General features: G+C 57.4%; 2 protein-coding genes across 3 annotated transcripts in view; both read left to right on the top strand.

Moving 5' to 3' along the window:
- ANK1 (ankyrin 1) overlaps positions 1 to 8,240 on the top strand; it is a 245,260-nt gene extending 237,020 nt beyond the window's left edge. For both annotated transcript variants that reach the window (XM_024986486.2, XM_010820357.4), the window contains one exon: positions 5,789 to 8,240. In XM_024986486.2, the coding sequence (XP_024842254.1) occupies positions 5,789 to 5,815 (27 nt within the window). In that variant the 3' untranslated portion in view covers positions 5,816 to 8,240. The remainder of the gene's footprint in view (positions 1 to 5,788) is intronic.
- Positions 8,241 to 9,642: 1,402 nt separating this feature from the next.
- Positions 9,643 to 15,925, top strand: NKX6-3 (NK6 homeobox 3). Its single transcript, XM_002698724.6, has 3 exons — positions 9,643 to 11,763; positions 13,920 to 14,089; positions 15,686 to 15,925. The coding sequence occupies exons 1-3, from the start codon at positions 11,382 to 11,384 to the stop codon at positions 15,923 to 15,925; spliced, it is 792 nt and encodes a 263-aa protein (XP_002698770.1). The 5' UTR covers positions 9,643 to 11,381.
- The last annotated feature ends 1,355 nt before the right edge of the window (positions 15,926 to 17,280 follow it).

Here is a 17,280-nt window from a genome sequence, read left to right as displayed (position 1 = left end):
CCCGCGCGCACAGGGTTGTTGTCACTTACACCCCCAGGGCCTGGCTCTGGGCCCGCGGCCAGCAGGCTCGCTTTCTGCACTCGGCAAAAAAAAAAAACGCAGGGCTGCTGTCTCCCGAGCCCCCAGAAGTGCTGACTCTGGGCTTCCCTCAGCACTTGGGGAGCAGGGGCGGGGAGTCTGGCCCATCCAGTCATAGGATAAAATTAGACCTGACTTCTCAGCAGCTTAAGGAGGTCACCGCGTTAACCCCTACACTGCCAGGGTCCCAGCGGGCTGCTGGTTTAGAGCATCAGCTGTGGTCAGTCCTAGAAATAATCTAGAGGTCCAAATACTTTGAGAAAGCAGAGCGGAAGGCAGAGGACACTCTGGGCCTTATTTTGCGTAGGGCAGCAACGTTTGGCTCGGGTTCTGCTGATGTTCCTGAACAGGAGACAGGTGGCCCAGACCGCAGGCGAGGGGAAGGACGGAACCTAGACATTTTGGAAATTTTTTTCTGTAGATCTGCAAAGTGGCTGAACCCCGCCACACACACACACACACACACACACACACACACACACACACACACACACACAGGAGATGCAGGTCCAAGACCATCGGGCGTGGGTGGCGGGGTGCGGAGCGGCCAGGCTACTGCCAAGGGCTGAGGCTTCTGCCAGGAAGAGGCCAGGAAAGTGTGCAGTGCCGGGGCCAGCGTGGAGGAGGCTCCTGTCTGGTCCCAAGAACCCAGGGGACAGCCTGCAATGCTCTACCCCCTGAGCAAGACAGACTGCAGACAAGATGGGGAAGGGGGTGAGGGCTCTAAGTCCTTCATGCTTTGCTACCTGCCACTTGCAAGCTTGCACAGGCCCCCGGGGTTCACGGATTCCAAATAATTGCTAACTTGCACAGTTGCCTACTAGCTACAGTTCATTGTAACCCCGAAACCCAGCATGCCCAGCGCTTCCCTCCCAGGGCCTTTCAGGGATGTGCAGGGGGGTGAAGCACTGAGTCCCCTGAGGGCCTGTTCCCAGCGGAGGTCAAACAAGGTGACCGTCTCTCTGTCCCTCTTTCAGATCACACTCAGATCCAGTATCCTTTTGGTGTCTATTTTGTGTCACCTTTTTAAACTTTTTTTTCATCTTTGTGCTGTTGGTGGGTGATTTCACTGTTATAAACGGTCCTGCCTGTCTAGTGTCGCTAAGAGCAGCAGGGCTGTGATGGGCCGAGTGGAGGAAATCCGTGTGTTAGATGAGCTTCATTCAGTCATGAGTTAAAGCTCTGCAGGACACGAGTTCAGTATTAATAATGCAACAATATCCAGTTGACCCTTGAACAACTTGGGACTTAGAGGGCACTGACCCTCCAGGCAGTTGAAAATCTCAGCACTGCTCTGTCTGCCTGAAAAAACAAAGGCTTTGATGAATGACTCACCCCCAGGGCAGGAAGCTGGAACAGTCTGGATAGAATCCTGGGCTCAAACCCTGGTTCTTTCAACTCTACGTGCTGTGATCTGTAATCCAATATGAACTTGTTCATTTAAAGATCTTGTGAAATGAAAATGCAAGTACTATATTTATTGAAAAAGAAAGCCAATGTACAAGTGGGTCCATGCAGTTCAAACCCATATTGTTCAAGGGTCAGTGGTACATTAAATATGTTGTCTTTGATCAGAAATACACAGGCTTGTGTGTTCATAGGTTGAAAAACATGTCGTGACCAGAGGCTGGCAGGAACCCTGAGCAGCACTTTGCTGGGGAGCAGTGGTCCAGGCCTGGCTAATTCAGGGGTCCTAGCGACTTGAGAGAACATGCCCCCTGCAGACAATGAGAACTGACTGAGAGAGAGTGGAAGCTGGGCAGGGATCCAGGGTCCAGGTCTGGCTCCTCCTGCTCCTCAAGCTTCCGTCTCCCACGGGGAGGATGAAATTACTCCCTCTGAATGCGTGTCACTCCGGTGCTGTTGTTGTTTAGCCACTAAGTTGCGTCCGACTCTTTACAACCCCATGGACTATATAGCCCAGCAGGCTTCTCTGTCCATGGGATTTCCCAGGCAAGAATACTGGAGTGGGTTGCCATTTCCTTCTAGGCTTAAAAATAACCATGGTAACCATGAGGGCAACTGTGAGGAGTAAGGAGAATACAGGGTGTATCCTGGCACTCAACCAACTGCAGGTCTTATGTGCAGTGTGACCCAGGCAGGTCAGCTGACCTCTCCAAGCCTCAGGTGCCCCAGCATCTTCCCTTGTAGGGTGGTTATGGTGACCTGTGGGTTTACGATCGGGAAAGGGTTTTCTAAATTGTCCAGTCCCAGTCCACTGATTCTCAAAGTGCCACCCACACCCCTGTGTCGCCCTCATCCGGGCGCCTGGTGACAGTGCAGACTCCCGGCCCTGCCCAGCACTACTGAGCCGGTCCTAGAGCTCAGGACTGGGGCAAGCTCCAGGGATTTTGACGCAGACTGAAGAGTGGGTTAGTAGGACCCATTCTGGTTTTTCTTCCCAAATTGCCTAGAGGTCCTGTGGCACAGTTGTAGACTTGATACCTAAAAATGAGCTGAGATGAGATGGTGACAGTTGGTTCAAAGCAGGGGAACAGCTCAGAGGGCAGAACACCCCAAACCCCGGTGCCCACTTCAAGTCTGCACCTATCCCGCCTGCCCTGGGAAGGATTTCGCATGAGTTCTGGCAGGTGGAGGAGGGAGCCTTCTAGTCGCATTGAAGCATCTAGATGATTGCTGCGAGTCAAGCCTGGTCAGTGTGCAGCAGGCAGAAGCAGCTGCTGGGTTTTGCTCTAGGTCCAAGAATCAGGGTGTCAGCGCTGCCAGGGCACAGCAGGGAGCAGGCAGCCTGCGCCCTCTAGGTTAGAGGTGCCCAGCCGGGTGCTGGGCAGTGCCACGCATGGGATAGCTGTTGCTTTTTTTGTTTCCTTTTTCAAGAGACACTTTCCATTCAGACACTGTGGTTGCAAAGCCTTGTGTTAGCTCTGAGGAAAGAGAGTATTTTAATAGTAAATAAGTAACAGTTAGCCGCTTCAGTTGTGTCTGACTCTTTGCTACCTTGCACCACGCCCCTCTGTCCATGGGATTTCCCAGGCAAGAATACTAGAGAGGGTTGCCATTTCCTTCTCTAGGGGATCTTCTCGACCATGGGATCGAACCCAGGGCTCCTGTATTGCAGGCAGATTCTTTACTGTCTGAGCCACCAGGGAAGCCCAGGGTATTTTAATAAGTGAAAGTTAACCTATAAAGAACCCACCTGCTGGTGCAGGAGACCTAAGAGACTCGGGTTCGATCACTGGGTTGGGAAGATCCCCTGGATAAAGGAATGGCCACCCACTCCGGTATTCTTGCCTGGAGAATCCCATGGACAGAGGAGCCTGGCGGGCTATAGTCCATGGGGTCGCAAAGAGTCGGACACGACTAAAGCATCTTAGCACAGCACAGTCTCCGTAGGAGGAGACAAGGAGGGCTGAGGTCATATTTTGCTTACTTTCCTCTTTTAAGTGACAGTCCACTCTCACCCCCAGCCTCCGCAGGTGTGGAGCCTGGGGCTGCAGGAGAGAGGAGATACCCCCAGACGCTGGCAGGGGTGGGGGCCAGTGGCATACAGAGAGAAATGACATGAGGGAAAGCCTGACCTGCCCAGCCACTGGGAGCTGCAGGAGGCTGTTGTCTTAGCGTTTTGGGGGAGACCTTTCTGGAGGGGCACCCAGGGCAGTGGCGACCGGAGGTCCACACTCCCTGGCCACCCCTGCCGCTGCCGGCTGGTCCCAATGCTTCCTGGAGCTGAGCTCACCCAGAGACAGGAAGAGCGATTACCCCAGAATCATCCCTCTCCGCGTTGAACCTTCTCCTCTGCTCTGTGTCAGGGCCGAAGAGCAGGAGGAAGATCCCAGCTTGTCTTCCCCAGGCTCAGGACTCTGTAAGGGCTCTTACGGGCACAGCACTAGGGTAGGCACTCTGGAGCCCACGGGAAGGGTATGTACGTGCACACTCAGTCACCTCAGTTGTGTCCGACTCTTTGCAACCCCCCGGACTGTAGCCTGCCAGGCTCCTCTGTCCATGGGATTCTCCAGGCATGAACACTGGAGTGGGTTGCCATGCCCTCCTCCAGGGGGTCTCCCTGACCCAGGGATCGAACCCAAGTCTCTTACATCTCCTGCATTGGGAGGCGGGTTCTTTACCACTGGCACCACCTGGGAAGTGCCCCCCACAGGAAGAGTAAAGGCTGGCTACTGCCCTCAGAGTGTTGATACTCCAGCCAGGGAGGTCAGCAGACGAGAGACAGGACAGACAGGACGGAGCGTTTCCGGATCCTGACCATGGCGGCATCCAGTACCGTTCAGTGTCCTGAGCGCTTCCTAGATGGTTAGCTGTCCAGCATCACAAGAGTCAAACGAGCTGCATCCTCCTCGTGGCCTCATTTTACAGCAAGGGAAACCGAGTCCCCGACAGCATAAGTAACTTGACTGAGACCACGCAGCAGGAAACTGGCAGAGACAGGAGCTGAGTGCAGGCAGCCTGGCTTCAGAGTTCATGCTCTTAACCTGACTGTTCGTTACATGCCAGGCAGTGACACGAGACGGGAGAAAGAAGGGGAGCTAGAGCTTTCGGGAGGGCTTCCTGGAGGAGAGGGCTGGAGGGCAAGGGGACGAACTTCAGCCGAGAGGAGGGTGGATGGCGTCCTTGATGGAGGAGCCGAGGTCAAAAGCAGGCAGCAGTGGGCATGGGGTTTTGGACTCCGAGGAGGTGGCTTCACTAACAGGGACACGGGCCGTGGTGGAGGGGTCCCTTCCAGGGCGACAGCTTGCTCACGCCATAGCAGCAGCAGGCCTGGCTTTTCGGTCTGGCAAGGAGCTTAAGCCTGCTCTCCATCCCTGGGGAGCCACTCGGGGCTGAGTTCCCCTTGGTCACCTCCAGCCTCCTCCCCAACCCTGGCTCCTGTAGGACCCACGACGAGCTCCCTGCCTGGAGACAGCTGTGCCTCAGATGAGTTTCTGCCTTTCTGTATCACTTCTGGCCCCGCTTAGGAGGCTGTCAGCTCTTCTTCATGTTAAATTCCTACAGATAGAACCCCAGGTGGCCGATCTTGCAAACTTGGAGTTTTACCCACCCCCCCAGGCTGGAAGACGTGGCCCCATGGGGTGGCAGGCATGCCATGTGGCTGTGACTTGTAGGCTGCAGAGTTCAACTTCACTCGGCTGGCACAGCTGCCGTCTTCCAGCCTGATACACCTCGTCTCCTGGGGAGAAAGCCTCTGGTTTTCAAAGACCTCTTGGCCCCAGTCGAGGCTGTCCATCTACAAGACACGGGGAGAGGAGCCAGAGGCTGCTGATAGTAAGAGTCATGGACAGAACCGAAGTGGCACTGAGGTCCCTTGAGGCCATGAGCTCCCAAGGCCATGCCCACTCCGTGCAGGCTGGCACACAGGAGACACCTGTGCCTGTTGGCTGGACTGAACTGAACGAGCTGGGGCGGTGCCACCTAGCCCGGCCCCTCTCCTGGGGGCTGGGTACACGGGGGGCCTCTCCCCAGGTGACCATGCCATCCAGGGAACTCATCCGAGGGCATGGAGCTAGTGGCAGCCTCTGGGTCCGGGAGTCGGCCTGTCGGGACTTTCAGGAAGGTCCTTGCGGGGTTCAGCACCTTTCAGCTCCTGCCTTGCTTGGGGAGGCTGCTTTTTCTGATTCACTCCTGCCTGGGGGCCACCAGCGCAAAAGCTCAGGATGGTGGGTTTTTTTTTTTTTTTTTTTTTTTTGCTGGGGTTGCACCTCTTCTAAGTGACTCCTTCTCTCTGTGTGTCCCCCAGGATCACACCTCGACACCCAACCCTTGAACTTCACATACTCTGCCACGCACCCAGGAGGAGAGCTGGCCCGGAGGCCCCGCGCACGCGTCCCTGGAGGCTGACGGCATGACCTCTGTAAGGGACTTCCTTTAGTCACCTATTCGCATGAATGACTGTAGACGCATGACCTACAGTCTTCAATCCTGCCTCTAGCCACGGTGGATCTCTGTGGGGAATGTGGACGGAAGCAGCCAGAGGGGGTGTGCAGAGAGAGAGAGGGACGCAAAACGCGCGCAGGAGAGCGCCAAGGCAACAGCAACACAAGGGCTCTTTTGTGGCTGGGATGAGATATTTTTTAAATCATTTCAATTTTGGCTTGTTACAGGGTACTTTTTTTTTTTTCCCCCAACCTCATTCTGTAGGAAATCCATGTGAGCTTCCTGGAAAGGGGGGGAAAAATGAGCTTCCTGAAAAGGGAAAAAAAGAAAACTAGACATGAAATCAGTTCCACACCATTAATCCCTTGCCCTCATCTGCCAGCCTTCCGCACCCACACACCTCCATGCTCCATGTGTGACCATCCTTGCCCGTGGACCGAACCTTCCAGAACCTTCCAGAATGTGCTACATGGCATCAGGAAACACATACACGCCCGCACATGTACACCTCTCCCCTCTGCTCAGTATACACACAGATTTTACTGTGATGTCCGAGGCTGTATAGACTCTCCTGTGGATAAACTGGAATTTTTTTTATGTTGTCTCTCTCTCTCTCTCTCTCCTCGCCAGTATTAATCATCTTCCAATGGAAAATCATTACCTTCAGAATGCATTCGGGGGTTCCTTGTGTCAGGGACTTAAGAATCTGAGGCGAGGACCCCCCAGGCTTAGCTGCAGGGCTCCAAGGGAGCCAGCGCCCCATCCCGAAGGGTCTTTGCTCTCAGCTGGGGGAGGGCCGATGGCTGTCCCAGGATTGCACCAGCATGTTCAATAGAGAAGAGGTTTTCTATACCTTCAAGCACTTATATCCTAGTCTGTGTTCAAAGTGTAAACTGTACAGTTATCAAGCCTTGTGTATATGAAAACAATAAATACTATGCAAACCAATAGAAACACTTTAGCAGTATGTACAGAGCACTCACAAACAGCTCAGCTCCTGAGGACTTCTCCAGGCTGCGGGAGAAGGAACTCCACAGCCTGTCTTTCAGTAAAAGAGGAAGGAAGGGCATAGGGCTAGCGAATACGGACCTGCCCAGTTTTTAGGCCACCTGAGGTCTCCCGGAGCGAACTTGGTGCTGTAAGTCCAGGCAGCCTGTGGGATGGGGCGGCGGGGGGGGGGTGGCCTGGGCTGGGCAGTCAAGGTGCCCCCGCCCCCGCCCCCCGCCTCCTGGAGAGGCAGAGCAGGGGGCGCGGGCGGAGCACAGGGGGACAGATGGCTGACCACCTGGAGGCCCCAGCCAGGAAGGAGACCCTCCTGGCCCAGGGCGCCCCCGCCGTCAGGGCAGGAAGGAGACGAAGTTCCTCGCCTCGGTGCCATCAGGGAAGAGCCTTAAAGTTACACCAGAGCCCCCCACCCCGACCCCCGGCAGAGGGAGGCCCGAATCAGCACAACGCGCCCGCCCCGCGGCGCCCTCCAGGCCCGGAGAGAGACTGCAGGCTCTTCTCGCCCGCCCAAGGGCCACACTGTGTGTGGATGTCCGGCCCCCGTCCTCCCCGCCGCTCTGCCGAGGTGTCCTCCGAACACATCCGAACCTTCCAAGTAGCACAGAAGCTCCCTCGACGGCAGAGCGCGACCCCCACCCCCCAGCGCCCCTGGCCCCGGCCGGCCCCAGAGCACACGTGTTCCCGTGGGTCCAGGCGGGGTCGGGGTCGGCCTGGCCTCCAAGGGGCGCGCGGGGAGAGGGAGCCCCCCCAGCGCGCGGGGCGGCGCGCAGAGCATCCTCGCCGCCGCCAGCCTGATCCGTCGCCCGGCCCCGGCGCCCCCCACCCCTCCAGCGCCCCCGGCCGGCTGGACTCGCTGAAGGCCAAGGAAGACAGGTGCAGGGCCGCCTCCCGCCGCCATCGGCCCCGCCTTGCCCCGGCGCCCCGACCCGGTAGCCCCCGTAGAGCCCCGGCCCCGCCTGCGCTTTGGCCCCTCGCTCTGTCTGGCTTGGCTGCTTGGCCCGCCGGCCCCGGCCCTCGGCGGCATGCCGCGTCGCTGCTAGTAGGAGCTTGTAGGGGAGGGGTTTGGGGTCACCACACGATGCCTAGAGAATGCTGCAGTCTGCACCTTAGACGCTTTTTAGAAGTTTTGAAATTACCTTGATTTTTTTTAAATTGTTATGAAAATGATTCTTTTCTTGACTCTCCCACACGGCTCTGTTCTCTGGAGGAAATTTCCCCCCTACCCATCCTTCTCTGATGTATAGACCATTCTCCCTACACCAGCTGAACAAATGTCAAAATTAATAAAGAAATCGATTCATGGCACAGGCGCCCTCTCTCCTTCCGGCTCATCTTTAGGGAGTTGGGGGTGGGGGGGAGCGGGGCTGGAGGAGCCTGGGGGTGATCAGTCTGCAGGAAGGCTTTCACCCCACCTGCCCACCTTCTGGGAACATGGGCAGCCCCTTAATCAGGACCACCCATTCTGACCAGGCCCCTCACCCCCCAGATGGTAGAGCACATTGCTGTCCCACCCCATAAGGACCATGTGATGGGGGCAAATCCAAGATGTTTGGAGGGGGCAGCTGCTGCTGCTGTTGCTAAGTCGCTTCAGTCATGTCCGACTCTGCACGACCCCATAGACGGCAGCCCAGCAGGCTCCCCTGTCCCTGGGATTCTCCAGGCAAGAACACTGGAGTGGGTTGCCATTTCCTTCTCCAATGCATGCAAGTGAAAAGTGAAAGTGAAGTCGCTCAGTCGTGTCCAACTCTTAGTGACCCCATGGACTGCAGCCCACCAGGCTCCTCCATCCATGGAATTTTCCAGGCAAGAGTACTGGAGTGGGGTGCCATTGCCTTCTCCGTGGAGGGGGCAGAGGGAACCACAAAGAGCAAGGTAGGTGGGTAAGCCCACAGCAGGCATACATTTCAGGGAGACCCCCAGCGCTCCCTGTGAAGGTGCCTCATCCTTGCACTCAGTGCCAAAGTTCAAGAACTTCCAACAAAATGGCTCTGATTTCCTAACACTTCCTGCAAGGCTAGCCACCAAGCTGGCCTCAGTTTTCTCATCCATCAAATGGGGGAAGGGATCAAGCAAGTAGTAAAGTCTCTTCAGTCTGTCATCCTGGGATCACTGAACACAAATGCCCTTGTCGACCTTGGCGTGAAATAAGAAATTATTTACTCTGGCTTCTCCTCCTAAGTTTGCATCATTGGTGGGGGCGGGAGGCAGGGTATATAGCCAAGTCACAGTCATAGGGTCTTAGGAGTGCCCCCAGCCTCAGCCTGATTCTGAAGCGTCTCTCTCAGTATCCAGGCCAAGCGGCCAACCGTGCTGTGCACCACCATCACCCAGAGGGATTTTAAGACACAGGTTCAGAATCACAACTGCCAGGGTGGGTTCTGGCAGCCACGTGGGGAACTGGAATATGGCTTCCCAAAGGGTGGTGATGGACAGCTTTGTAGCCCAGCCAATTCAGATGGATAAAAAAACCTTTTCTCTTGTGTTTAATCCAAACTTCCAGAAAAACAAGGTCCACAGCCTTTGTGAGGTCTTTTTTGTGTTTAACCTGAGTCACTTGCATGACAGGGTCACAGCCAGTTCTAGCCTGAGCAGATAACAGAAGTGTGGGCAGAACCGGCTCTCTGTGAAAGGGGAGCCATTCTTACAACCTGGGCCCTGGGCCTCCTGCTGAAAACCCAGGAGCAGGCTCGTCTCTGCCTGGCAAAGGGCGACCGTGGGCCAGAAAGAAAGGGCTCTGGGACTGCCAGGCAGAGAAGAGACACAAGTCCATCTGTCTGGCAGCCACTATGTTCCCTGTCGTGTTGCATGTCCAAACCAGTGACATGCTGATGGGCATTTCAAAAGAAACTACAGACGGGGAGAGAGTGGAAGAGAGGTTCAAGAGGGAAGGGACGTAGGTATACCTATGACTGATGTTGGCGTTTGGCAAAAACCAGCACAATATTGTCCCTGGAGAAGGAAATGGCAACCCACTCCAGTATTCTTGCCTGGAGAATTCCATGGACAGAGGACCCTGATGGGCTACAGTCCATGGGGTAACAAAGAGTTGTACACGACTAAGCGACTAACGCTGCAGCACAATACTGTAGAGCTATTATCCATCAATTAAAAATAAACAAATTTAATTATTAAAAAAAGAAAGAAAGAAAAATAAACTGCAGGAAACTATGCTGTTTCATGCAGAAATGATTCAAGTTACTTACTGTGTTTTCCCTATTTGTAAAACAAGAAAGCGACCCTGGTGGAGCCTTGTATGTTGTAAAAATTTATTAGGAAAAAAAAAAAAAGGCATATGGGTGCCCTGTGATTCAATCTCGTCTCACCCATCAAATATTTACTGAGCACCAACCAAAAGCTGGCACAGGCACCCATCACTGAATCAATGGCCATCTCAAGCCATCAACCCATCCAACCCAGGTGCCAAGCCAGGCAGAACATGGCAGAAGCACAAATAAGTCCTTGGAGGCGGAAGGGAGGACAGAGGGGATCAGGGAGAGCCAGAGGCGGAGCCAGAGCCTGGGAGCACCCAGCCAGAACCCTCAGAGGGGTCCCACTCCCACCCCCCGGCCCAGCCTGCCTGGCAGGCTCCCACCTCAGGCTCTCAGGCCCCAAAGCCCAGCCTCCCCACTTACCCATCCCAGCACGGAGAAGGAGGGGCAAGCCTCCGTGTCCACTCTGTACACTCTCCCAAGAAGCCTGGGCATCTGCTCAGAAGGCGGCCTGGGCACCTCAGGGTAGCATCTCCCGAGACCACAGGGGAGGAGCTGTGCCCTCCAGCTGTCCCAGAGGCAGCCCCCCAGATACCCACTTTTTCCTAGATGCTCACTTGAACCAGGAGTGGGTAGACCTTCTCGGAATGAACAGAGGTTCCTGAGTGCTCACTCTTTCTCTTTCTGTCTCTCTCTCTCTCTGTCACATACACACACACACACACACACACACACACACTGGTTGATTTTACAGTCAATCTTTCAAAGTGCAATTTGTCTAGGAAAAGCCAATGTGAGGCCCGAGAGGGTTTCCACCAATGGCGAGGCGACTCCGGCAGCTCAGCCAGTCTCGGGTCTGTATTCTAATGGGCCCCATCTTTATCAGGGAAATGTTGCTTCTCTGAACTGGAAACTTCTCATGGAGGGTCCCCAGACTCTGAGGCAGAGAAGGGGCCTGAGCTGAGGCGTGGGGAGCCGCCTCTCCCCAGGCAGGGGGAGACAGCAGGGGTGCTGGGGAAGGGGTGGGGGCTGGCACCTGCCTGGGGACACCTGACTTCCCGTGTCTGACGTGGTCGGGGACCCGGAGGAGGACTGGGCTGGACACCTCGGGGTGAGGCGGGCCCGGGGCTTGAGCCGATTTGACCCTCGGGAGCTGCCATGGGGTTCTGGGCTGGACCTCAGGGGCTCTAGGAACCCGGATTTGGGGTTCCGGCCTCCCCTTGGCCTGTTGTGGGGGGGGCCATGGAGTCCAACCTGCAGGGCCCCTTCCTGCTGAACAACACACCGCTGGCCCAGTTCTCGGAGATGAAGGCACCTGTGTGCCAGTACTCCATGCAGAACTCCTTCTACAAGCTCAGCCCCCCGGGCTTGGGTCCCCAGCTGCCGGCCGGGACCCCCCACGGCATCACGGACATCCTGAGCAGGCCCGTGGCCGCGCCCAACAGCAGCATCCTGCCCGGCTACCCCCACGTGGCCGGCTTCGGTGGCCTCGGCTCCCAGGGGGTCTACTACGGCCCCCAGGTGGGGAGCTTCTCCAAGGCGGGGAGCGAATACCCCACCCGGACCCGGAACTGCTGGGCGGACGCGGGCCAGGACTGGCGAGGCGGGCGGCAGTGCGGCAGCAGTGAGTACCAGGAGGAGGGGGGAGCGGACGCTCATGGGGGGCGCAGGTGGGGGCGGGGGGTTCCCCTGGCAGCCTTTGGACTGCCTGAGGCAGACCCTGGGTCTGTCCCTCCACCCGGGACGGCGTAGGGTTCTCCCCTCCCCCTCCCGCCCTGGCTTTGCCTGGATGGGCATCTTGACCCCTGCCCCCACCCCTTTTACCAGCCGCCTTCCTGGGGACCCTGGGGTCCAGAGAGGACCACACAGCCCACCCCATCCTTTGTAAGGTCCTACTCACCTTACTTCTCTTACCCAGAGCCGTGTCACCACTTCACTCCAGTGAAGAGAAATTCCCCCCTCATCACCTTCGCAGAGTCCCCCCACGCCCCAGCAGCACTCAGGGACATGAATGTACCCCGACCCCACCTGGGTCATGCCCCGATCCCGGGGGGCCGGTGCCCTCCTGGGGGTGTGTAGGTTCAGGTCAACAGCAGCAGCCAGGCCGCCCAGCCTCCAGGAGGCGCTGCTGAGCCCCATCCCGCTGGGCCCTCCTTGTTGGTGGGGGGCCCCTCCCCCACCCTCCCCCAGACTGTGGCTTTCAGAGAGTTGGTGCGGGGCCTCAGGCTGACAGTCGGGGCCTCAGGCTGACATTCGGGGCCTGGGGGAGGTGGCGGGTCGTGCAGAGGCAGGGAGACCTCCCCCGGGAGGCACAGGGGGGTGACCGTGGCTGTCGGAACCACCCCAGGGCCGCATTAGGCAGAGGCAGAGGGGGCGTCCACTTCTGTCCCCCTTCGGAGGGCCTGCACTGCAGCGGGGGCTTGGGGCGGCCCAGGAAAGCCTGGAGCACGCCTGCCTCCCACCTGTGTGGCCTGAAACACAATGAGGCCCACAGGGGGCCTATCTTACAGCTGGTTTGGGGGTGCTTTACCCTCCCCTCCATGTCCCCCTTTGCACACACAGCCCCCTCTCTGCACCCTGCCCTTCAACCCCGAAAGCACACACACACAGCAAAGCATCTGAAAGTCAGGGGCTGGATTCACTCAAGGGGAGGGGACCAAAGTGACAGTCTCTCCAGGGGTCTCCTCTCCTGTCTCTGCCTCGGTTTCCTCACCTGTGACCCGAGGACGTGGGATGTGGGGGTCAGACGATGCTGAACGAGGCCCAGCATATGAACCTTCTGCTTCCCCGGGGCTCATCCACACTCTCCTCCCCTGCCCTCCCCACACCAAGCTCCTGAGAGGCTGCCCTGGATGGGCAGGGGTCACTTCTCCCACCTGCCTCCCACGCTTGTTTGGGTATTTTAAAAAATTTATTTTTAATTGGAGGGTAACTGCCTTACACTGTTGTGTTGGTTTCTGCCGTACAACAATGTGAATCAGCCATAAGTATGTATGTGTGTGTGTGTGTATATATATATGTATATATGTATATATATATATATATATATATATATATAAAATCTCCCCCCTTAAGCCTCCCTCTCCCACCTCCACACCCCATCCTACCCCTCTAGGTAGTCACGGAGCACCGGGCAGAACGCCCTGTGTCTGAGACAGTATCACTGAAGCATATATATTGTCACACGTTAAACAGAGAGCTGGCGGGAAGCTCTCCAGTCCTGTATGACACAGGACTCTGTTCTTGAGCCCTTGCCTCCAGACTCTCCGGTGGGGTGGAAGCCTCATGGCTCCCAGGCCTGGGGAGCAGGCAGTCACTTGGAGCTTAAGGCTCTAGTTTTCCCAGAAACCTGGAAAACGGTTTGCTCTTTCAAGAGCAAGAAAGTGGAGGAGTTCCCAGGCCCCCGGGGTCCTGATCATTGGTAGAGGCATCAAATCTGTTTCTCGGTGACCTGAAGGGACATCCCAGAGACCCAGAGGAGGCTTCTCCTGCCCCTTAGTAGGGCGGCATCACTGAGTAGCAAGGATGTTCCATGGGGAGACACAGTTCTAAGCACCCTCTGGCCGCAGTTAGCTACAGCTTGGGGGCAGGTGCCCTTGCGGTCCCTGCCCACCTAGACAAGGCAGAAGCAGGCTGCTCAGGTGAGAGGGGCCCCAATGACCCCGCAACCTCAGCAGCTTCTATGTAGGGGTGCTCACCCTGTGGGGCAGGCAGGGCAGGGCAGGGCTGGGAATCCCTCACACTCAACGCAGTAAGGGCACACTTCCTTCCTCCCCCCAGCTCCGGACGCCCTGGGCAACAGCATCCACAAGAAAAAGCACACCCGGCCCACCTTCACGGGCCACCAGATCTTCGCCCTGGAGAAGACCTTCGAGCAGACCAAGTACTTGGCTGGCCCCGAGAGGGCGCGGCTGGCGTACTCGCTGGGGATGACTGAGTCGCAGGTCAAGGTGAGTCCGGGCGGGTGAAGAGGCTGTGTGGCAGTGAGGAGCCCACCGGGACGGGGCGCCACTGCCTGGCAGGGAGGCAGCCCCATGCTCGTGGCAACTACAGCTCAGTGGAAGGCTGTCCAGGTGTGTGGGCACTGCCTGCCCACCCAACCCTGGAGACGGCAACAGTGACCATCACCCCGATGGCTGTCGTCCATGGCACCCTCTTCTGAGAGCCGGATGTGTAACTGCCCATTTAAACCTCACAGCAACTTTGTGTGTGTGCGCAGTGCAGGAGCGCAATGGTGGGGTCTTATTACCCAACTTGAAAGTGAAAAGTGAACATGTTAATGGTTCAGTCTAGTCCAACTCTTTGCAACCCCATGGATTATAACCTCTGTTCACGGGATTCTCCAGGCAAGAATACTGGAGTGGGTTGCCATTCCCTTCTCCAGGGGATCTTTCCAACCCAGGGATCAAACCAAGGTCTCCTGCATTGCGGGCAGATTCTTTTTTTTTTTTTTTTTTTTTTTAATGTATTTACTTTTTAATTGAAGGATACTTGGTTGACAACAGGCAGATTCTTTACTGTCTGAGCCACCCACCGACTCAGCCAAGTTTTTTGCCCAAGGTAACTGGCTAGTAAGTGTTGGGAGTCAAACCTGGATTACAGGGCTCCAACCTCATGCCTTCCCCAGCCCCTGCAGGGCCAAGGCTTGAAACTTCAAGAGCTGATGGCAGCCTCTGGGCTAGATTAGCACTCACTTCAGGCTTGTTCCGTTAGGCAGCCTTGCCCTTGGTTCACCACCAATATAAAATAAATTTAAAGAACTTGAAAGTGAATATAACTCCTCCCCACAACTGCCCATGAACCTCACTGCCCAGGTGGAGGCAAGGCTCAGCGGGGGTACCCCTCCCACTGCACACCTCCCACTTGAAAGTGGGTATGCGGGCTCCTGGGGCAACCCTGGCAACTCTGAGGCTCACTGTGCCCTGAGGGGCTTCGGGTCGGGGCACCATCTCCCGCTAGCTCTGAGCTGTGCTGGAACTGCCTGGATCTGTGACAAGGTGATGGGATTGAGTGGAGTGGGAGGTACAGGGGCAGCTGGGGACCTGGTCCGGGCTCCCCCAGGGACCCCAAACCACCCTCATCCCCCGTCCTCCATGCCCCCATACCCCCTCCCTCCGCAGCCTTCTCTGCCCAATACTAACTTGGCTGGAGAGGAAGCGCCCTGTCCACATGGCTCTGTTTCTTTGGGTCCTTTCTGCAGGGTTCTATCCCCAGCAGTAAGCATATGTTAGTTTTATTGTTGGAGAAATTATTCATTAAGTTCACTGCACGTCTAGGAGGTTAAAAGCCTTTCAGCCCCTTCCACCCCAATACACAGATGGCAAAGGAGAAGATGTATACCACACGGAAGGGTTACAGGGAAGCCGAAAAAGCTGCTGCACTCAGCTTTTATTTTATTGCCCTCTTCCAAAAAACAAACAAAACAAAACAAACCAACCTGGTCCATTGCTGAACCCAGTCCAGGATGCAGAGTGCTTGCCGCCGCGGGGAGCCGCCGGCCCCAGAGGGGCGTGCGCGCGCCAGCCTCAGAGCCCCTGTCGTCCCAGGTGTGGTTCCAGAACCGGAGGACCAAGTGGCGGAAGAAGAGCGCCCTGGAGCCCTCTTCGTCCACGCCCCGGGCCCCGGGCAGCGCGGGAGCGGGCGGGGAGCGCGCGGCCTCGGAGACCGAGGACGACGAGTACAACAAGCCCCTGGACCCCGACTCGGACGACGAGAAGATCCGGCTGCTGCTGCGCAAGCATCGCGCCGCCTTCTCGGTGCTCGGCCTGGGTGCCCACGGCGTCTGACCTCGCCCGCCCGCCGCCTCCGGGGTCCCCGCGGTCCCCGCGCGGGCTAACGGGGGCTGCGGGGGGGCAAGGAGGAGGAGGCGGAGGGGTCGGGGAGGGGAGGAGGAGGAGGGAGAGGAGCTGGAGACGGCGAGGAAGAAGGAGGGGGAGGAAAGGCCAGCCTCCCGGGGGGTGCGTGCTTAGTGTGGGCTGCTCAGTCGTGTCCGACTCTTGGCCACCCCATGGACTGTAGCCCTCCAGGCACCTCTGTCCATAGGGGCTCTCCAGGCACGAATCTGGAGTGGGTTTCCCTGCCCTCCTCCAGGTGGGGGGCGCAGGGAGGGAGCCAAGAGGGAGACACGAGCCTGGCCCCTCCGCCCTCTTGGCTTCTGTGGGCACAGGCCTGGCCTTGCCAGCTCTGCAGACTCTACGAGTACAGGTGGATGAGAATGATCAAGCTCTGCAGCCAGCACACTGGCCGCGGGGTCCCAGACACGCCACCGTGGTAGCTGGGGTGGAGAGGGCCCGCCTTCCCTCCCTGGCTCAGTCAGGGGTCTCCCTCTAGGCTGATTAGACGAGCGGGCAAGTCCAGGGCCTCTCCCCAGACCCTGGCACAAGAAGCATCCCACCTTAGAGGCAACAGCTAAATGCTGAACCCCTGGAGGGTTGGACCCCCCCTCCACCAGGGGCGGGGAAATGGGTTCTAGCCAAGAAGGAACACCCCCACACCCCAACTTAAGGATCACACCCCTGGAGGGAGCTGTCCTCCTGCCATCCTTTCTCCACCTTGCCCTCAGAGGGCATCCCCCCCCCCCCCGACCTCTACCCAGGACAGGAGGAGATTAGAAGCCCCACGGGCTGGGAAAGAGGAAGGCTGTGGACAGAAGCAGAGAAAACAGGAGAGACGCCTGGCAGCAATGCTGCGTCTTGGAGCCTCCCACCGGGCGGCCCTTGGGGCCAGAGCAAGGACGGGACCCCTGGAGAGAGAGGAGCATCCTTCTTGGGGGAACACTTGGGGCCGGAAGGGACCTCGGAACCCCTTCTCCTCCGGTGGGGTACCCCCACAGGAGAGGAGAGGACGGCACCCGGGGCTTGCATGGAACCCACGACCCTCACTTTCCTGGGATGCCCTGCGGCAGGGTCTTGGAACGGGCGCTGCAGAGGGGGCCGCTGCCCACCAGGTGGGAGGGGCTGGGGCTTTGGGAGGGGGAGGGGTGGCCTTAGAGGCATGCAGCCGCAAAAGGGACCAAGAGTTGGCCCATCTTCCCTGGCTTTTAAAATATAAAAAGTAAAAATAAAAGTCCCAGAACCCTCCCCAAGACTCATGTGTTTCCGTGAAACTGGCTGTGGGGGTCCCAGATGTGCTGGCTGGGGTG

Source organism: Bos taurus, chromosome 27, assembly GCF_002263795.3.
Source record: "Bos taurus isolate L1 Dominette 01449 registration number 42190680 breed Hereford chromosome 27, ARS-UCD2.0, whole genome shotgun sequence".
In the NCBI taxonomy this organism is placed as follows: Eukaryota; Metazoa; Chordata; class Mammalia; order Artiodactyla; family Bovidae; genus Bos; species Bos taurus.
The sequence above is the reverse complement of the archived record's forward strand: the minus strand, read 5'-3'. Positions and strand labels throughout refer to the sequence as shown.